This window comes from Oncorhynchus clarkii, chromosome 2, assembly GCF_045791955.1.
Source record: "Oncorhynchus clarkii lewisi isolate Uvic-CL-2024 chromosome 2, UVic_Ocla_1.0, whole genome shotgun sequence".
In the NCBI taxonomy this organism is placed as follows: Eukaryota; Metazoa; Chordata; class Actinopteri; order Salmoniformes; family Salmonidae; genus Oncorhynchus; species Oncorhynchus clarkii.
Genome location: NC_092148.1, coordinates 8,258,408 through 8,280,061, shown reverse-complemented (window position 1 = coordinate 8,280,061; position 21,654 = coordinate 8,258,408). Strand labels below are relative to the sequence as shown.

Genomic DNA, 21,654 nt, shown 5'->3' with positions numbered 1-21,654 from the left:
TACAAGAGCATGGTACACTAGTGTAGTCCTGTATGACTCAGTAGGTAGAGCATGGTACACTAGTGTAGTCCTGTATGACCCAGTAGGTAGAGCATGGTACACTAGTGTAGTCCTGTATGACTCAGTAGATAGAGCATGGTACACTAGTGTAGTCCTGTATGACTCAGTAGATAGAGCATGGTACACTAGTGTAGTCCTGTATGACTCAGTAGGTAGAGCATGGTACACTAGTGTAGTCCTGTATGACTCAGTAGATAGAGCATGGTGCACTAGTGTAGTCCTGTATGACTCAGTAGGTAGAGCATGGTACACTAGTGTAGTCCTGTATGACTCAGTAGATAGAGCATGGTACACTAGTGTAGTCCTGTATGACTCAGTAGGTAGAGCATGGTACACTAGTGTAGTCCTGTATGACTCAGTAGATAGAGCATGGTACACTAGTGTAGTCCTGTATGAGTCAGTAGATAGAGCATGGTACACTAGTGTAGTCCTATATGACTCAGTAGATAGAGCATGGTACACTAGTGTAGTCCTGTATGACTCAGTAGATAGAGCATGGTACACTAGTGTAGTCCTGTATGAGTCAGTAGATAGAGCATGGTACACTAGTGTAGTCCTATATGACTCAGTAGATAGAGCATGGTGCACTAGTGTAGTCCTGTATGACTCAGTAGGTAGAGCATGGTACACTAGTGTAGTCCTGTAAGACTCAGTAGGTAGAGCATGGTACACTAGTGTAGTCCTGTATGACTCAGTAGGTAGAGCATGGTACACTAGTGTAGTCCTGTAAGACTCAGTAGATAGAGCATGGTACACTAGTGTAGTCCTGTAAGACTCAGTAGATAGAGCATGGTACACTAGGTTAGTCCTGTATGACTCAGTAGATAGAGCATGGTACACTAGTGTAGTCCTGTATGACTCAGTAGGTAGAGCATGGTACACTAGTGTAGTCCTGTAAGACTCAGTAGGTAGAGCATGGTACACTAGTGTAGTCCTGTAAGACTCAGTAGGTAGAGCATGGTACACTAGTGTAGTCCTGTATGACTCAGTAGATAGAGCATGGTACACTAGTGTAGTCCTGTATGACTCAGTAGGTAGAGCATGGTACACTAGTGTAGTCCTATAAGACTCAGTAGATAGAGCATGGTACACTAGTGTAGTCCTGTATGACTCAGTAGATAGAGCATGGTACACTAGTGTAGTCCTGTATGACTCAGTAGATAGAGCATGGTACACTAGTGTAGTCCTGTATGACTTAGTAGGTAGAGCATGGTACACTAGTGTAGTCCTGTATGACTCAGTAGGTAGAGCATGGTACACTAGTGTAGTCCTATAAGACTCAGTAGATAGAGCATAGCACCACATACAAAATGGCTATAAGTTGCTTTGGATAAAAGTGTCTGCTAAATTGCAGATATTATTGAATCAACCTCCCAATTCACAGCTTTATTGACAACGTTTCGATCCGAACCGGATCTTCGTCAGGTCAAACAAACTGAGTGTTCACATCCCCAAATATACACATTTCGCCTCACATGCACATGCATGGTAGGTGTGGAACAAATTCTATTCACTCTGCACATAGTTAATCATAAATAATCACAGAGGTACATACAGTCACAAAGGATTATAGACATCAAAAAAAGATTACTGTTGCCTAGGTTTTAACTTGGCCCAATTTGTATGTGCTCAATTTTGATTGACTATACACAAAAGTGAAAAGACACACACCATGCTTCATGCGCATAATGTTCATGTGAGGGGAAATGGGTATATTTGGGGATGTGAGGGGGAATGTGTATATGTTAAGGGAATTTTTATCTATAATGACTAATTATGTATACATTTCAATCAGGACTGACTAATCAGAATACTATTATGTTACTGTATATGTACTAATCCGAATACTATTATGTTACTGTATATGTACTAATCAGAATACTATTCTGTATGTGTATGAGTTTTCTTTCTTGATCCCAGTACTGAATATAATGTGTGTGAATGTGGTCAAGAGTTTAGAAAAATTACTGTCTGTTCCTTGGTACAAATGAATTAACTATATCTCCAGACTGACTAGAATGCTTATCTACACTGGCTGACCTTGGTTCTAGGCGAAGAGGGAAGCCTTGAGAACTATAGAGCCTTTCTACCAGTGTCAAGAAGAGACAGAACATTTAGAAAACGCTAATGTCATTTTCAGTTTATAACCTGTGGTAAAATGTGTAAGGAGCAGTACTCTCGAGAATAAACTCTGCTGTATGACTTTAAGACTGGGCTCTGTCTATTATTATAGAATAAGGATCTTACAAATCCTTATGAATTGACAGAGTGTTTAATTTTAATTGGGTATTAAAACATAGAGCAATTTAATTCCTTTAACAGTATATTTGGGGATGTGATGGGGAATGTGTATATTTGGGGATGTGAGGGGGAATGTGTATATTTGGGGATGTGAGGGGGAATGTGTATATTTGGAGATGTGAGGGGGAATGTGTATATTTGGGGATGTGAGGTGGAATGTGTATATTTGGGGAAGTGAGGGGGAATGTGTATATTTGGGGAAGTGAGGGGAAATGTGTATATTTGGGGATGTGAGGGGGAATGTGTATATTTGGGGATGTGAGTGGGAATGTGTATATTTGGGGATGTGAGGGGGAATGTGTATATTTGGGGATGTGAGGGGAATGTGTATATTTGGGGATGTGAGGGGAATGTGTATATTTGGGGATGTGAGGGGGAATGTGTATATTTGGGGATGTGAGGGGGAATGTGTATATTTGGGGATGTGAGAGGAAATTTGTATATTTGGGGATGTGAGGGGGAATGTGTATATTTAGGGATGTGAGCGCCTACATTTTTAAGGATGCGTGTATGACCACAAACTCTTTACTGCTATCAGACCACAATGTATTGAAGGACTAGGATACCAAGTCTACAATAATCACCACCACACACACTGGTTTACTGCGTAGCAGAGATGGAAGAGGAAGTGAGACATCTCACTCGCTCCTTTTTTCCAATGGTCAACGACCGGAGTAAAGCAAAATCTTCATTTATCCACATCTTTGCTGTGTACCTTTGATAAGTGTGAGGATGATGTGGCGGTGTCCCATCTCACAGGCTCTGAACAGAGGCGTGTGTTTCATTACGTCTAGACTGTCCACTATGGCTCCTCTCTCCAACAGCAACCTCACTGTACTCACATGACCTGACAGAGAGGCCGCATGCAGCGCTGCAACACACACACACACACACACACACACATTAAGTTGAGATTTTCAGTCTCCACACACTTCAGCAGCCTCAACTACTCGAGTTTTCAGAACCAGTTCGTCAAATGAAAAGTAATTTGTTGCACTTTGACCCTGTACTGTGTTGTGATGTTATTTAATGTCAGTCAATATTTACACCACTGGCCCCTCTATCTACTCCAGTGACTCTGATCAACCCACTCTGCTCCCCATCACACTCAACCTCATTAGCATAGTACACCAGAATAATTTGCATATTTTACCAACTCATTAGCATATGCTCACATAAATTGTCCCTGCAGGGCAGGAAGCGGGGGCATCACCATGGTGATTAGTGCTCCAATCAGCCCACGGGGCAGAGCAGGGGACAAAGGATAGCATGTCTACAGCTTGGGGATGGTGTGTGTGTGTGTGTGTGTGTGTGTGTGTGTGTGTGTGTGTGTGTGTGTGCGCGCGCGCGTGTGTGTGTGTGTGTGGGTGTTTATGTTTCTATGTATTTATGTGTGTGTGTGTGTGTGTGTGTGTGTGTGTGTGTGTGTGTGTGTGTGTGTGTGTGTGTGTGTATGTGTGTGTGTATATGTATATGTGCGTGTGTGTGTGCGCGTGTGCGTGCGTGTGTGTCAGAGAGAGTATGTGTATCAGAGAGAGTATGTGTGTCAGAGAGAGTATGTGTGTCAGAGAGAGTATGTGTATCAGAGAGAGTATATGTATCAGAGAGAGTATGTGTATCAGAGAGAGTATGTGTATCAGAGAGAGTATGTGTATCAGAGAGAGGATGTGTATCAGAGAGAGTATGTGTATCAGAGAGTATGTGTATCAGAGAGAGTGTGTGTGTCAGAGAGAGTATGTGTATCAGAGAGAGTATGTGTGTCAGAGAGAGTATGTGTGTCAGAGAGAGTATGTGTGTCAGAGAGAGTATGTGTGTCAGAGAGAGTATGTGTGTCAGAGAGAGTATGTGTGTCAGAGAGAGTATGTGTGTCAGAGAGAGTATGTGTGTCAGAGAGAGTATGTGTATCAGAAAGAGTATGTGTATCAGAGAGTGTATGTGTATCAGAGAGAGTATATGTATCAGAGAGAGTATGTGTATCAGAGAGAGTATGTGTATCAGAGAGAGTATGTGTATCAGAGAGAGGATGTGTATCAGAGAGAGTATGTGTATCAGAGAGTATGTGTATCAGAGAGAGTGTGTATCAGAGAGAGTATGTGTATCAGAGAGAGTATGTGTATCCGAGAGAGTATGTGTATCAGAGAGAGTATGTGTATCAGAGAGAGTATGTGTACATGCTCACTGGTTTTGGTCATTTTCTTATCAGTGTCAGTTATGTGTTGACATGTCTCTCTCCCCACTCGTCTCTCCGCTCCACTGCTTTCGGGGAATCCCCTGACATCTATGCCACTCTGGGGAATCCCCTGTGACATCAGACAGCCGCTGTCCTGCCACCTGCGTCAGGATGACAGAGGCTAGCATCAGTGTGTGAGTGTGTGTGTGTGTGTGTGTCATCCTGCGCATCTGTTTATCTCTCTGAGTAGCTCTGATGGTGACAGTACCAGGACATTAAGATCTGGGAAACTGTGGTGAAGACGGTGAGGGGGGGTAGGGGATGAAGGGGGAGGGAGCCGGGGATGAAGGGGGAGGTGTCCTCTACCAGCCTGACCAGTCACAGCAGCTCTTGGTCTACTGCTGACTGAAACAATCCCTGCGTATTAAACACATCCCAGAGTTCCTCACCAGTGCCTCCGTACTTGTCGGCCATGTTGATGTCGATGTGAGGCGTGAGTGTCAGCATGGTGCGTATGACATCATCGCTTCCTTTCCCAGCAGCCCACATGAACGCTGTGCGGCCCTCCAGATCTGGCTCGTCTTTCACAGAGGGGTGGGACAAAAACACACCCACCGTCTCCTACGCACGCACACACACACACACGCACACACATGAGTCCCTGATATAAGGTGAAAACGTGCGCATGTGTGCATGTGTCTGTGTGTGTCTACGTACAGCGTAGTTGCTCTGAGCTCCATAGTGTAGAGGTGTGGCCCCATGGCTGTCTGAGGGGATGGTGCCTGACGTGTTTCTCTCCAACAACAAGTGCACTATCTTGGCATGTCCTGAAACACACATCAACATATCCAGGTTCAGCTCGGGTTGCCCCCCCCCCCCCCCCAAGTACAGTATCTGGACCAGTGATGGAACCACATTCTGATGACAGGATCCACATTGTAAACACAGTCTCTTACCCAGCAGTGCAGCCCAGTGCAGCGGGGTTCTGAACAGGTTGTCGTACGCCGTGACGCTGCAGCCTTCATACGATGTCAGCACCTCCACCACTGCCTCGTTGCCATCGGCAACAGCAAAGTGCAAAGGCGTGCGCCCCTCATAGTCCTGCCAGTTCAACAGAGACTCGGTAGGAGCCGCCTCCTACGCGCACACACACACACCTCATTTACATCAGTAAGCAGAGGATGGTGTGTGTAAGGATGACATTCTCACTGGATACTGTGTGTGTCTGTGTGTGTGTGTGTGTGTCTGTGTGTGTGTGTCTGTGTGTGTGTGTGTGTTTACCAGTATGCAGCGGACGGTGTGTATAGCGGTGTGCTCCTGGCTGTGTGCAGCCCAGTGTAGGGGGATCTTGCCCTCACTGTCTGGGATGCCAATGTTGGAGTCGTGTTTGATGAGCAGTCTGACGTGCTCTGGCCTGTTATAGAACGCTGACCAGTGGAGCGCAGTCTGCTGCAGGGGGAGAGAGAGGGGGGGGGGGGGGGGGGTCAGACACTATTGTAATAATAATTTTGGGCCCAATAATGGCCCAACCCTCTAACCTCCAGGCTCTAACCTCCAGGCTATTTGCCCTAGAAATAACAGTGATCTAAATTAAAGAGCCCTAGAACATATTCTACAGAAACACACAAAGCCTGAAGATTTAACATGACAGTAACAGTGACAATAACAGTGACAGTAATAATGACTGTAACAGTGACAGTAACAATGACTGTAATAGTGACAGTGACATGACAGTAACAATGACAGTGACAGTAACAATGACTGTAACAGTGACAGTGACAATAACAGTGACAGTAATAATGACTGTAACAGTGACAGTAACAATGACAGTAACAGTGACAGTAATAATGACAGTAACAGTAATAATGATTGTAACAATGACAGTAACAATGACTGTAACAGTGACAGTGATAGTAACAATGACTGTAACAGTGACAGTAACAGTAACAATGACTGTGACAGTAACAGTAACAATGACTGTAATAGTGAAAGTAACAGTGGTAATGACTGTAACAGTGACAGTGACAGCAACAGTGACAATAACAGTGACAGTGATAATAAAAGTGACAGTAAAAGTGACAGTAACAGTGACAGTGATAATAAAAGTGACAGTAACAGTGACAGTGATAATAAAAGTGACAGTAACAGTGACAGTATGCTATAACAGAGATATCACCTCCTCTATGGCTGTTGTTAGAGATCTATTCTGGGACATACTGAAACCAGTGTCATCTGACATGCTGATGATGCATATTGGATTATTACAGAACTAACAGACAGATAGACATCATCGCTACAGACAGAGGGGGTCTGTGTGTGCGTGCGTGTAGAATGTATTTGGCACAACTGTCTGCCTTGAAGAGTCAGGACAAAGCAGCCAATTGTCATGTGTGTGTGTCTCTGGATTGCGCAGAACTCCACGTGAACTCTAATTCAGTCAATCAAATCAACGAGCCGGGACAGTTCCATAACAAGTATGTTTGATAGAACTATTACCCAACTTTGTAAACAGTGTGTGTGGTACCTTGTTCTTGTCCTGTGTATCCACCTCTCCAGGTCCTATGTGTTTGAGCAGCAAGGCCAGGGGTTTGGGGGAGGGGTGACGGGTCGCCAGGTGGAGGGGTGTTACCTCCTCTAGATCCTTCTGCAGCCAATCAGCACGACGCGACAGGAGCAGCTTCAGAAACCGCACGTTCCCCTGGAGCACACACACACACACTCTCTCTATGGTGTCTTATCCAAATCCATCATCATCCATCTGTCCTTTCCTATTGGTTCTCAGACTCTCTCCTCTCTCTTCTCTGTTCTTTCCTATTGGTTCTCAGACTCTCTCCTCTCTGTTCTTTCCTATTGGTTCTCAGACTCTCTCCTCTCTCCTCTGTGTTCTTTCCTATTGGTTCTCAGACTCTCTCCTCTCTCTTCTCTCTTCTCTGTTCTTTCCTATTGGTTCTCAGACTCTCTCCTCTCTCTTCTCTCTTCTCTGTTCTTTCCTATTGGTTCTCAGACTCTCTCCTCTCTCCTCTGTGTTCTTTCCTATTGGTTCTCAGACTCTCTCCTCTCTCTTCTCTCTTCTCTGTTCTTTCCTATTGGTTCTCAGACTCTCTCCTCTCTCTTCTCTCTTCTCTCTTCTTTCCTATTGGTTCTCACTCTCTCCTCTCTCTTCTCTGTTCTCTGTTCTTTCCTATTGGTTCTCAGACTCTCTCCTCTCTGTTCTTTCCTGTTGGTTCTCAGACTCTCTCCTATCTATTCCTTCCAGCCTCATCGTTTGACAGATCTATCTGCTGACTGAGCATGCATGTGAGAGTATGTGTGAGCTTTGAGAAAGTGTGTGTGTGTGTATGTATATATGTGTGTGCACGTGCAAATGTGTGTCCATATAGGCCTGTATGTGTGTGTGTGTGTATGAGTGTGTGTGAGTGTGTGTGCGCGTGTGTGTACATATGGTCTATCCTCCTATTCTCAGTCCAATTAGATCAGTAATCCCAGAAGTCTCTCCCTGTCTCAGCTAGATATTGATCAGGTGTCAGAGAGAGAGAGGGCCTCCCATCACCCCACACACATTAGAATTAGAGTGTGTGTGTTAGAGTGTGTGTGAGCACCCTCCTCCACCCCTCCTCACCTGCCCTGACAGCAACCCCCCCACAAGGTTAATAAACACTTTCTATAGAGATATTACTGCTCACACAGCCCAGTCTTTTATTTCATTTTCTAGATTTAGATATATTTTTTTAGGAACTCAGTCGGGGTCTCAACTTACTGTTGAGAGTTAGAATAGTAGAATACACAAGGTGACATTTTGAAACTTGGTTGTGCATCAGCAGTTATTCTCTTGTTATATCAGTCACTGACAGTCACTCAATTAGCCAAGTCAGCTAAAACATTTTATATGGTAAGTTAGTCTTGTGGCCAGCTATCTAAACCTGATATCATGGTGGAATTACTGACCGGGGGAAATGAGCTTTAAAACAGAACATGTTTCTCTCTGCCCCAGGGAAAAATGTGTAGAATTGCATGAAATGAGTTGTAGATCTGCAACATATTTTCTCCAAGCCACAGCAAAATGTGTAGAATTGCATGAAATGAGTTGTAGAACTGCAAAATCTTTTCTCCGAGCCACAGCAAAATGTGCAGTATTGCAGCAAACTTGCTTTAAAACTTAATTTACTCTATGCCCCATGGCAAAATGTGTAGAATTGCAGGAATTTAACTCTGAAGTTTTCACTGTCAAGACGGGGGTGTTTATAATGTTTAGCTCACAGAGTACAACATTTCGCTCAGATTTTTTGTGGCTCCCACCTTCATCAAAGTTGCCGATCCCCTTGTCTAGTTCTTAACAGCCGCCCTGAGGGTGTCTGTCTGCCACCACTGGGGGGCACTACCTTCTCACCTAAGCTACCAGTATGTGATATACACTGAGTATACCAAACATTATGAACACCTTCCTAAAATTGAGTTGCCCCAATCTATGTCTCAATTGTCTCAAGGCTTAAAAATCCTTCTTTAACCTGTCTCCTCCTCTTCATCTACACGGACAGAAGTGGATTTAACAAGTGACATCAATAAGGGATCATAGCTTTCACCTGGATTCACCTGGTCAGTCTATGTCATGGAAAGAGCAGGTGTTCTTAATGTTTTGTATAGTCAGTGTAGAGAGGCTCTAGAATACCCTGGAATCAGGATTCTAAAGGATCAATTAGTGTTCTACAGGTTAACTCAGTGTTCTGATGGTTCCACTACTGTTCTAGTGTTTCCTTTAGTGTTCTACAGGTTAACTCATTGATCTGATGGTTCCACTACTGTTCTAGTGTTTCCTTTAGTGTTCTACAGGTTAACTCAATGTTCTGATGGTTCCACTACTGTTCTAGTGTTTCCTTTAGTGTTCTACAGGTTAACTCAGTGTTCTGATGGTTCCACTACTGTTCTAGTGTTTCCTTTAGTGTTCTACAGGTTAACTCAGTGATCTGATGGTTCCACTACTGTTCTAGTGGTTCCTTTAGTGGTTCCAGGTAAACTCAGTGTTCTGAGTGGTTCCAATACTGTTCTAGTGTTTCCTTTAGTGGTTCCAGGTTGACTCAGTGTTCTGATGGTTCCACTACTGTTCTAGTGTTTCCTTTAGTGGTTCCAGGTTGACTCAGTGTTCTGATGGTTCCACTACTGTTCTAATGTTTCCTTTGGTGGTTCCAGGTTAACTCAGTGTTCTGATGGTTCCACTACTGTTCTAGTGTTTCCTTTAGTGTTCTACAGGTTAACTCAGTGTTCTGATGGTTCCACTACTGTTCTAGTGGTTCCTTTAGTGGTTCCAGGTTAACTCAGTGTTCTGATGGTTCCACTACTGTTCTAGTGTTTCCTTTAGTGGTTCCAGGTTGACTCAGTGTTCTGATGGTTCCACTACTGTTCTAGTGTTACCTTTAGTGGTTCCAGGTTGACTCAGTGTTCTGATGGTTCCACTACTGTTCTAGTGTTTCCTTTGGTGGTTCCAGGTTAACTCAGTGTTCTGATGGTTCCACTACTGTTCTAGTGTTTCCTTTAGTGTTCTACAGGTTAACTCAGTGTTCTGATGGTTCCACTACTGTTCTAGTGTTTCCTTTAGTGTTCTACATATTAACTCAGTGTTCTGATGGTTCCACTACTGTTGTAGTGTTTCCTTTAGTGGTTCCAGGTTGACTCAGTGTTGTAGTGTACCTTCTGTGCTGCCAGGTGCAGGGCAGTACGTTGGCTATGGTCAGTCTTGTTAACAGAGGCTCCCGTCTTCAGCAGTGTCTCAGCACAGTCCAGACGGTCAGCCAGGACACAGTACATCAGTGGGGTACGCCCAAACTGGTCCTCACGGTCACGCAGGGAGGGATCCACTACACACAGTGGGTCAGGGGTTAAAGGTCAGGGGACAGGGGAAAGTGTGTGTGTACAGTGGGGCAAAAAAAGTATTTAGTCAGCCACCAATTGTGCAAGTTCTCCCACTTAAAAAGATGAGAGAGGCCTCTAATTTTCATCATAGGTACACTTCAACTATGACAGACAAAATGAGAAAAAAAATACAGAAAATCACATTGTAGGATTTTTAATGAATTGATCTACAAATTATGGTGGAAAATAAGTATTTGGTCAATAACAAAAGTTTATCTCAATACTTTGTTATATACCCTTTGTTGGCAATTACAAAGGTAAAACGTTTTCTGTAAGTCTTCACAAGGTTTTCACACACTGTTGCTGGTATTTTGGCCCATACCTCAATGCAGATCTCCTCTAGCGCAGTGATGTTTTGGGGCTGTTACAGGGCAACACGGACTTTCAACTCCCTCCAAAGATTTTCTATGGGGTTGAGATCTGGAGACTGGCTAGGCCCCTCCAGGACCTTGAAATGCTTCTTACAAAGCCACTCCTTCGTTGCCCGGGCGGTGTGTTTGGGATCATTGTCATGCTGAAAGACCCAGCCACGTTTCATCTTCAATGCCCTTGCTGATGGAAGGAGGTTTTCACTCAAAATCTCACGATACATGGCCCAATTAATTATTTCCTTTACACGGATCAGTCGTCCTGGTCCCATTGCAGAAAAACAGCCCCAAAGCATGATGTTTCCACCCCCATGCTTCACAGTAGGTATGGTGTTCTTTGGATGCAACTCAGCATTCTTTGTCCTCCAAACACGACGAGTTGAGTTTTTACCAAAAAGTTATATTTTGGTTTCATCTGACCATATGACATTCTCCCAATCTTCTTCTGGATCATCTAAATGCTCTCTAGCAAACTTCAGACGGGCCTGGACATGTACTGGCTTAAGCAGGGGGACACTTCTGGTACTGCAGGATTTGAGTCCCTGGCGGCGTAGTGTGTTACTGATGGTAGGCTTTGTTACTTTGGTCCCAGCTCTCTGCAGGTCATTCACTAGGTCCCACCGTGTGGTTCTGGGATTTTTGCTCACCGTTCTTGTGATCATTTTGACCCCACGGGGTGAGATCTTGCGTGGAGCCCCAGATCGAGGGAGATTATCAGTGGTCTTGTATGTCTTCCATTTCCTAATAATTGGTCCCACAGTTGATTTTTTCAAACCAAGCTGCTTACCTATTGCAGATTCAGTCTTCCCAGCCTGGTGCAGGTCTACAATTTTTGTTTCTGGTGTCCTTTGACAGCTCTTTGGTCTTGGCCATAGTGGAGTTTGGAGTGTGACTGTTTGAGGTTGTGGACAGGTGTCTTTTATACTGATAACAAGTTCAAACAGGTGCCATTAATACAGGTAACGAGTGGAGGACAGAGGAGCCTCTTAAAGAAGGTCTGTGAGAGCCAGAAATCTTGCTTGCTTGTAGGTGACCAAATACTTATTTTCCACCATAATTTGCAAATAAATTCATTAAAAATCCTACAATGTGATTTTCTGGATTTTTTTCTCTCATTTTGTCTGTCATAGTTGAAGTGTACCTATGATGAAAATTACAGGCCTCTCTCATCTTTTTAAGTGGGAGAACTTGCACAATTGGTGACTGACTAAATACTTTTTTGCCCCACTGTATGTGTGTATAATACCTGTGATGATTCTGAGGAGGACGCTCCGGTCTCCGTTGACGGCGGCTGCGTGGACCTGGGAGCCCAGAGGGGCGGGGTTTGGGGGTGAAGGGTCAGATGCCTACAACACATATAGTCCAGTCAGAGCCAGACACACACCTGGCCATACAGGTAAACACACTTGCTGTGCATGTGTTAATACAGGCTGATAGTAGGGTGTGTGTGTGTGTGTGAGCCCCTGCAGTGGGAGTTAAATCTCTTCCTGCCCTCACTTAACCAGACAGGAAGCAGCTGGGGGGATCCCCGACAGGGAGTGGGGGGTTCTCTGCTCATGTCTTTTCATAACTCATCAATACTGCAGAACGCCTGTGTGTGTGTGTGTGTGTGTGTGTGTGTGTGTGTGTGTGTGTGTGTGTGCGTGGGTTAGCCCAGGGGGCCCAAAGTACAAAATCTATTACTGCCCCTAACCAACTCAATTCATTAACCATGAGAAGGCCCATTCAAGGCAGGGATCACAACAGTGCAGCTATGCAGTCAAAGATCTGTTGCATTACAAACTGAACATTGAGGAAGTTGTCCGGACACCTTTTTGCTCCATCCTGCCAACCCTGGTCCTGGGAAGCTAGTGAGAGGAAGAGGTTGGGGGGGTACTATGCCCCCTTCACCCCGTCATTGCACCCTCCTCGTAAAATGCAGACACTGCGTGCTGCACGGCAATTACCCATCATGTACAGTGCTTTCTCACGCTTTGCCAAGTAGCCTTGCTCCGACACAGGGGGTAATAGAGGTTACTTACTGTGGAGGGTGTGTGTGAGATATGAAGTGTATCTGCAGGTACTGTGTGTGTGTGTGTGTGTGTGTGTGTGTGTGTGTGTGTGTGTGTGTGTGTGTGTGTGTGTGTGTGTGTGTGTGTGTGTGTGTGTGTGTGTGTGTGTGTGTGTGTGTGTGTGTGTGTGTGTGTGTGTGTGTGTGTGTGAGAGCCATATCGTGGGAAGTGATTTTCCGTGACAGAAAGTTTTTATGGGGGCTTCACTGGGATCCACCACAAACTCCCATAATTTCCTAATTTCCAAGGATCAAACACACACACACACACACACACACACACACACACACACACACACACACACACACACACACACACAAAGTAGACTGACACGATGCATACGAACACAACACAGATACTTAATGAATGCTAATATGTAACACATGCTGTGGTCGTACAGATGCCATCTGGCAGCACCTTCAAACAAAACATTCTATTAACAGGAGTAATATCCTTCTGTGACTGCTGCTAACTACCCCCCTCCACCCCCCTGCCCACACACACACACACACACACACACACACACACACACACACACACACACACACACACACACTTCTGAAAAAGTTGGATTCCAACAAAGCATGACAGGAAAAACATGGTGTTCTGTACAGAATTGAGGAAGTTATTAATTCAGCCATTCATCAGTGGTACTGAAGAGTCAACCTGTAGATTAGCATGCAGACAACACACGGTGGAATGCATCGACCAGGTTCACTCACACCGTCATTATTTAGGCCCAGTCTTTATTCAGTGTTATATTGGAGGATTTCAATGCAACAGAAACCCCCGCACAACCTTTCAGAGACACTGCGGGAGCATTAGACAGAGTACACACACTCCTCCAAAAACACACATACAGAAAACACACACATATTCAGGAGAGACAGGGAACACACACCAGGTCTCTGCTGGGACAGAGTGAATAGCAACCGCTGAGACATACAAACAGAGACACGGAATCAAAGTATATATGTGTGTGTGTGTGTGTGTGTGTGTGTGTGTGTGTGTGTGTGTGTGTGTGTGTGTGCGTGTACATGCGTGTGTAGGCGTCTGGTTTGATGGAGGACAGAGCTGAGGCATGCTGGGTAAGCAATGGGGGGCGGAGCCTGAAGCCTTTCTTGATGTTTTTCCTTTTTGGTGACACACACACACTTTGGCAACACACATACACACTTTAGATTCTGAGGATCAAACTGTAATAAAACCACCCTACACCCATTCCTGAAATTGAAATGTAGGTTTTAACCTGAATGCAATATTCATTCAATTCAGTTTCAAATCATGAAGTTCAATTTATTAATTCAATGATTCAATTTGAGCATTATAAATTCAAAAATATTTATTCAATGTCATTATACAAATGCGAAAATATTGAATTCAAATACAGTTTCAATTGCTCCATATTAAAAACCGACCCACCCATCCACCTGTGTGTGTGTGTGTGTGTGTGTGTGTGATCTGATAGCAGGGCAGACCTGAGGGACTTCAATGTAGTTTTGATAGACAGGTAAAGAGGCGGGAGGAGCGATAATATCAGCCAATAGGGACTCCCTGTCTCCTCGCACAGTCTCTGGGGCACTTCCTGGTTCCCCAAAGACCAATAAGCGGCTCTCACTCGGCTGGGGGTCGGGCCTAGGGGCGCAACACAGCCAATCACCAGGGAGAGAGAGCTGAGTGACACATAGTACCCATGGTGCACCCTGACAAATGAGCCCCCAGGGCCGGGAGCAAATCACAAGGGAGGGTAATGCAATTAGGTGGGACTACAGCTGTCAATCAGACCACTACTGGGGTCAGAGAGTTGCGCCTGTGGCTAACACACCACAGCACGGGGTTACACAGATGCGCACGCTCGCGGGTGCGTGCACGCACACACACAGATTCGAGAGCCTTCTCAAGAGGATTCTCAACATTAAACATCCTGAGGCAGAGAGACTGTGCATAAAAAAGTGTGTGTGTGTGTGTGTGTGTGTGTGAGGGGGTCGTTTCACTCTATCTCTCCTGAGGGGTGAGGAGGTGGAGAAGTGGGAGGGAGAGAGGTGAGTGGTATGTGTGAGACCGTCTAGGGACATTGATATTGACTGTGTTGTCTCTAAGGGCTCACACCTGAGAGTGAATGTACATGTATGCGTGTGTGTTCTGAGTGCTGGTATCCAATGGGGGGTCGGTGTTGTTTGTGTTTCTAGCCTGAGAGCTCAGAAGGGGAGGGGGTGGGGGTGTAGAGGTTTGGAGGGGTAGGGGTAGAGGTTTGGAGGGGTAGAGGTTTGGAGGGGGGGGGGGGGGGGGGTGTTACACTGGCTCACATCACACTATTCAAAAACACACTGCTCTCCTCTGAGGAACTCATCAAACACCACCACCATCATCACCTCCACCATCATCATCATCACACAGACTTAGTTTGCAGAAATAGGTGTGATTGGTGCAGTTTCAGGCCATGTGGAGTCGAGCGATGCGGGTGCTGGAGATGGGGGTGTGAGTAGGTGTGTCTGGGAAGGTGTGATGTCCTTGATGTTTGTGTGCATCTGTATGCTGTATGTAGATTATTGTTAAAAATTATTGTTAAAAAATATATTTATAATCATACAAAAAATAAATAGGTGTGACTTTGACTGGCATGTTATGGAGCCTCTGGTGATATCTGATCTGTTGTTTGTGTTTCTAAAGGCTTATCTCTGCCTCATTAGCTAGTGATATTATACCAGAACATTCCACTGAGTCAATACCATTCTGCACCACAAGACACTAACCTCACACTCTGTGTGTGTTTATGTGTGATTATGTGGTTGGGCTGTGTGTCTGTGTGACTAATCTACATGTCTGTGAGCAGGTCGATGTCTCACTGACTGGCAGTCTGTCAGCTGTATTGAAGATTAATCAGAGCCATCGACAGCAATAACACCCCGGCTGTGTCTCATATCACACCCTGGTTATTCCACATGTAGTGCACTACTTTTAACAAGAGCAAGACGTGGAGCCTGAACTAGCAGACTGTGTGTGAAAAATGGTAGTTTTGTATTACATTGTTATTGATTACTGCATTGTTGGGGTTCACCTCCTTGCGAGAAAGACATTTTGACTGTACTTGTGTATGTGACATTAAAACTCTAAACTCAGGCCAGGACCCCCCCCCCATGGCTTAATAATAGTGAGGTCTAAGCCCTGCCACTGGGTCTGTGGGTGGTACCACTCAGGGAGTAACACAGGGGGAGGGTTGCTGTGACTATCACCCATTATATCACTAATGAGACAGCCCCTGGAGAGAGAAGCGAGAGAAAGAAAGAGATAGAAGAGAGAGAGAGATAGAAGAGAGAGAGAGAGAGAGAGAGCTCGATCTCCCTTTCCCCTCTGGCCCCTCTACTCTCCTCCTCCCCCCTCAGAGTCTAATTGGCTAAAACTGTGATCTAATTAAATGTCCAATTAGAGTGCAGAGAGCCGTGCCCGCCGGCGAATCAGAGCACAGGGACATAATCAGCTGGAAAAACAAACAAAAAATCAATGAGAGAAAAAATAGATTGAGAAAGATGTAGAGATGGAATGAAGAGAACAGCATTTGACAGGGATGACTCTGAGCATACGGAGAGTTGGGATAGACTAAGGTTTAATATTATCCCAGTATTTTACAAATGTTCCATCCTAAGAATAAATCACCTTTCTCCCGGGTAACCCGGTATTTCCCGCCAAAACCAGAAGTGTCATTCTAAAGCATATAAAACCATCGGACACAATGATGTGCTATTCTAAAGGTCAAATTATATACAGCCGTGTCTGACAACAATCAGATTAGTTTCCAACACCTCCAGGACCAACTCATCAAAAAGCCCCCACCCCATTGCCCAACAATTAAAATGAGTCCGATGTGCTCCTTATAGCACACAGGGTAAAAAGGAGCAGGGCCCGGGGGCAGGATATCTTAAATATACCATATCTGGATTAGCTTGGATCCACATGAATATTCAAGCTAGATGCTACCTGAACAAGATGAGCCTTACATTAAAGAAATGTTATGAGTCCTACACTAAAGATCTTTTATGAGCCCAAGCCCAAAAAAGCCCAAATGATCATGCCGTTATCCAATACATATGATAGGCTATACCGCACATTACACTCTACAGAAAAACAGAAAAGCCCATAGATGTATGCTCTCTTGGGGAAATAAAGGAAACAAGCTCCAGTAATATTTTTGAGTGTGGACTGTATTTATGTACTGTATTGTATAATGGACTGAAATTACACAACTCTTTCAAACCATGAAGAACACGCAATGCTAGTGCAGGACATGCAGCCTACAAATGTATAGGCTAGAGAATTTATTTACATTTTGAGTAATAATAGGGCCTATTTTAGATATTTATAATTAGTAGGCTGATGCATTAACTTTTCATAATATTTCCCCACATTTTGTGCGTATTAGGCTACCTCCTCCTTTCTTGATTGTTGCTTCATTCCTTCCTCGCTCTCAACAGTTAAATGAAATACGTTTTGTTGTCCTTATCTTCATTATTGTAATGACATGTTTGAATAATATAGTAGACTACCAGAGACGGATTACAGTGCATTGCGAAAGTATTCGCCCCCCTTGAACTTTGCGACCTTTTGCCACATTTCAGACTTCAAACATAAAGATATAAAACTGTATTTTTCTGTGAAGAATCAACAACAAGTGGGACACAATCATGAAGTGGAACGACATTTATTGAATATTTAAAACTTTTTTAACAAATCAAAAACTGAAAAATTGGGCGTGCAAAATTATTCAGCCCCTTTACTTTCAGTGCAGCAAACTCTCTCCAGAAGTTCAGTGAGGATCTCTGAATGATCCAATGTTGACCTAAATGACTAATGATGATAAATACAATCCACCTGTGTGTAATCAAGTCTCCGTATAAATGCACCTCCACTGTGATAGTCTCAGAGGTCCGTTAAAAGCGCAGAGAGCCTCATGAAGAACAAGGAACACACCAGGCAGGTCCGAGATACTGTTGTGAAGAAATTGAGTATCAGACCACTGCAAATCTACCAAGACCTGGCCGTCCCTCTAAACTTTTAGCTCATACAAGGAGAAGACTGATCAGAGATGCAGCCAAGAGGCCCATGATCACTCTGGATGAACTGCAGAGATCTACAGCTGAGGTGGGAGACTCTGTCCATAGGACAACAATCAGTCGTATATTGCACAAATCTGGCCTTTATGGAAGAGTGGCAAGAAGAAAGCCATTTCTTAAAGATATCCATAAAAAGTGTAGTTTAAAGTTTGCCACAAGCCACCTGGGAGACACACCAAACATGTGGAAGAAGGTGCTCTGGTCAGATGAAACCAAAATTGAACTTTTTGGCAACAATGCAAAACGTTACGTTTGGCGTAAAAGCAACACAGCTCATCACCCTGAACACACCATCCCCACTGTCAAACATGGTGGTGGCAGCATCATGGTTTGGGCCTGCTTTTCTTCAGCAGGGACAGGGAAGATGGTTAAATTGATGGGAAGATGGATGGAGCCAAATACAGGACCATTCTGGAAGAAAACCTGATGGAGTCTGCAAAAGACCTGAGACTGGGACGGAGATTTGTCTTCCAACAAGACAATGATCCAAAACATAAAGCAAAATCTACAATGGAATGGTTCAAAAATAAACATATCCAGGTGTTAGAATGGCCAAGTCAAAGTCCAGACCTGAATCCAATCGAGAATATGTGGAAAGAACTGAAAACTGCTGTTCACAAATGCTCTCCATCCAACCTCACTGAGCTCGAGCTGTTTTGCAAGGAGGAAAGGGAAAAAAATTCAGTCTCTCGATGTGCAAAACTGATAGAGACATACCCCAAGCAACTTACAGCTGTAATCGCAGCAAAAGGTGGCGCTACAAAGTATTAACTTAAGGGGGCTGAATAATTTTGCACGCCCAATTTTTCAGTTTTTGATTTGTTAAAAAAGTTTGAAATATCCAATAAATGTCGTTCCACTTCATGATTGTATCCCACTTGTTGTTGATTCTTCACAAAAAAATACAGTTTTCTATCTTTATGTTTGAAGCCTGAAATGTGGCAAAAGGTCGCAAAGTTCAAGGGGGCCGAATACTTTCGCAATGCACTGTACATGCGGCTTTCACTTCACTAGGATTGAATGTTAATGGGTCTGAATAAATAACTGCTTTAGCCTATCACCATCGTGCGTTCTCTTCCTTCTATTTAACATTCAGCAAACAAGAGCAAGCTTGCATCCCTCTTCGATTATTCTTTTAGTATAAGTAATGCTGGAAAAAATGGCCAACAAGCTTTTCTAGTTTTTCCTGGGACTCCACAAAAGTTAAGAAGGGGAGAGGCCAGAGGAGAGCAGCTGTGTAATTGCCTAAGAGAATGGTGAACTGTCCAACAATCTTGAGGACGATCTATTCTGGATGCAATTTGAATGGAATTGATTGAAAGAGATAAAGACTTTAACAAAGAGTGCTCACTTCCGCACTGATTTAAAGCAAAGATATTCGAGTGATAGGCTGTTTTAAAATTCTGCAGCTACAAAAAAAATATGTTTATCTATACAATAAGGTGACCCCGAAAGCCAGATGGAGATGTGTAAATTAGCAACACATTCATATTAATCTATCATTCAGATGTATTAGGTCTAATATTACTGTACCATAGGCTATGTTGAAGCAAATTTCCTTCTCTCAAGAAAAAAAGTTACAGCTGATGAGATGATACATGCATTCATTGTGAACTGTGCTCCATACAGCGCTGCCCCCACCCTGAGCGTTAATTATTGATCATGCAGATAGGAGAGCACAGAAAGCCGTAGATAAGCCAGATTTAGACACTGCATATAATTTAACAGTTCCATTTCACATAATGCTGTTCATAGAAATAATGTATTTGAATTTACCGGTTTCTCACAGTTTTTTATCCCGGGAAATGGGAGTGGGTATGGGTGGGAAATCTCAGTAACCCGGTTCCTGCTATTAAACCCCAGTATAGACATGAGAAGATCTGCTTATAAAACATTATTAATAGTTCAGCTATTACAGTAAGCACACACACACACCTGTCTCCATCTATGAGCTGCTGACACAATGGGAAGTGGGAACCCCCTATGGACAGCTTTACCACATCAAATATTAATGCTGGGATTCAATTCAACATTTAATCTACTTAACAATTATGAAATACACACACACACCGCACACAGTCAGTGTCACACACACACACACACACACACACACACACACACACACACACACACACACACACACACACACACACACACACACACACACACACACACACACACACACACAGGCAATGACAAACATGGTTATACATGACCCCTTAGACAGTAGTGAGAAGGATAACACTATGGTCACATTAGAATTAATCATTGAGAGGGGGATGTATGTGCTGGTGTGTGTGTTTTGGACTCTTACCATGGCAGTGCTAGAGGGAGGCCTCAGCAGATGTTCCCCAGCTCAGTGCATCCTTGGTGGGCTTGGCTGCACATCCAGGTCCCCTGCATGCCCTGATCCTGGATCCTACAGAGAGAGAGAGAGAGGATCTCTCACACTGAGACCTGCCCACCTGCTCACAGCAACGCTGCCAACATACACAGACACCCTGCCCGCTCTATGCCAACTACTGTGCTCTATGATAGACTTGGTTAGAGCAGGAAGAGCGGAGGGAGAAATGGACAGAGACAAAGAAAGACAAGGTGATAGATAGATAGATAGATAGATAGATAGATAGATAGATAGATAGATAGGACACTCTCTGCTACATCACAACTGCTCAGACACAGAGTCCCTGTCTTTCTATCCCACGAGTCTCTTGTCTGTCCACTTCCCATCCTCTATCCCACGAGTCTCTTGTCTGTCCACTTCCCATCCAAACAACAGAGGCAGCGCATACTAAGCTACTCTGAGAATTACATTTTTGTATCAAGCAGTGTCTGTTACATGTATGTTGTTACACCCCTTACAAAAAAAATATTTCAGTTTACAAATTGCAGTTAAAGAGCAGTAACTACAGCCGACTGTGGTATTTTGGACGCTGCACTCTGACTGTTAGTTTTAGGACAGAACATCGGGAGTCTGTCTACTGGATACACAGTCTACCGTTGTTCTGTCCCAAAACTATCTGACTGCAATATTTTTTCTACTACTGTAGTTACTTGTGAAGTGTTAAGTAATAACTGTGTAATAAGTAACACAACATACTGTATTATTTCACTAACTTAGCAGTTGTTAGAATTTGTTTCTTTCTTCATATTGTAGCCTCGGTAAAGATTTGGTAAAAATACACAAAACAACTGAAACAGCTGGAGAGTCAATAACAGACTACAATACAGTTGATATCCTGCCTGAATCTGTGTAGCTGCCATGGCTTTATGCAGGCGAAAATATTAGATTTAGATTAGATGATTAGTCACATGCACAGGGCAAAATCAGCATGTCACTAACAGGTCAATAAGAAATGACTATCGGTGCATTGAGTTTGATGGTTAGCTAGTAGGCTAGCCTGCATAACTAACGTTAACGATGATGCAACTTACCTTACTCTGTTTGAAATCACGGAATAATTGAGAAAAATATGCATTTAGCAACTGACAACATTAGGACAATGAATGTATATTTTTTAATAGTTATTTGTTCCTCTGATCAGTATCTTCCTGACTCTCTAACGCTAGAAGTTTTGTCCCCGAAAGTGTTCCGTCAGACCACAAACATCTGGGTCGCAAAATATTTAGAAAAATACAACTCCCATTTCCATTCTTCTAACCTCCCAAGAAATACGCCATACTTGTAGTTT

General features: G+C 43.8%; 1 protein-coding gene across 1 annotated transcript in view; it reads right to left on the bottom strand.

Annotated features, from left to right (window-relative positions):
* Positions 1–21,600, bottom strand: part of LOC139420365 (inversin-like) — a 32,062-nt gene extending 10,462 nt beyond the window's left edge. Inside the window, exons 1-10 of the mRNA XM_071170392.1 lie at positions 21,398–21,600; positions 20,277–20,381; positions 12,050–12,149; positions 10,214–10,380; positions 7,056–7,229; positions 5,813–5,980; positions 5,488–5,668; positions 5,249–5,358; positions 4,981–5,152; positions 3,077–3,232 (exon numbers count right to left, since the gene is read on the bottom strand). Of these exons, the coding sequence (XP_071026493.1) occupies positions 3,077–3,232; positions 4,981–5,152; positions 5,249–5,358; positions 5,488–5,668; positions 5,813–5,980; positions 7,056–7,229; positions 10,214–10,380; positions 12,050–12,149; positions 20,277–20,279 (1,231 nt within the window). The 5' untranslated portion in view covers positions 20,280–20,381; positions 21,398–21,600. The remainder of the gene's footprint in view (positions 1–3,076; positions 3,233–4,980; positions 5,153–5,248; positions 5,359–5,487; positions 5,669–5,812; positions 5,981–7,055; positions 7,230–10,213; positions 10,381–12,049; positions 12,150–20,276; positions 20,382–21,397) is intronic.
* Between the last annotated feature and the right edge of the window lie 54 nt (positions 21,601–21,654).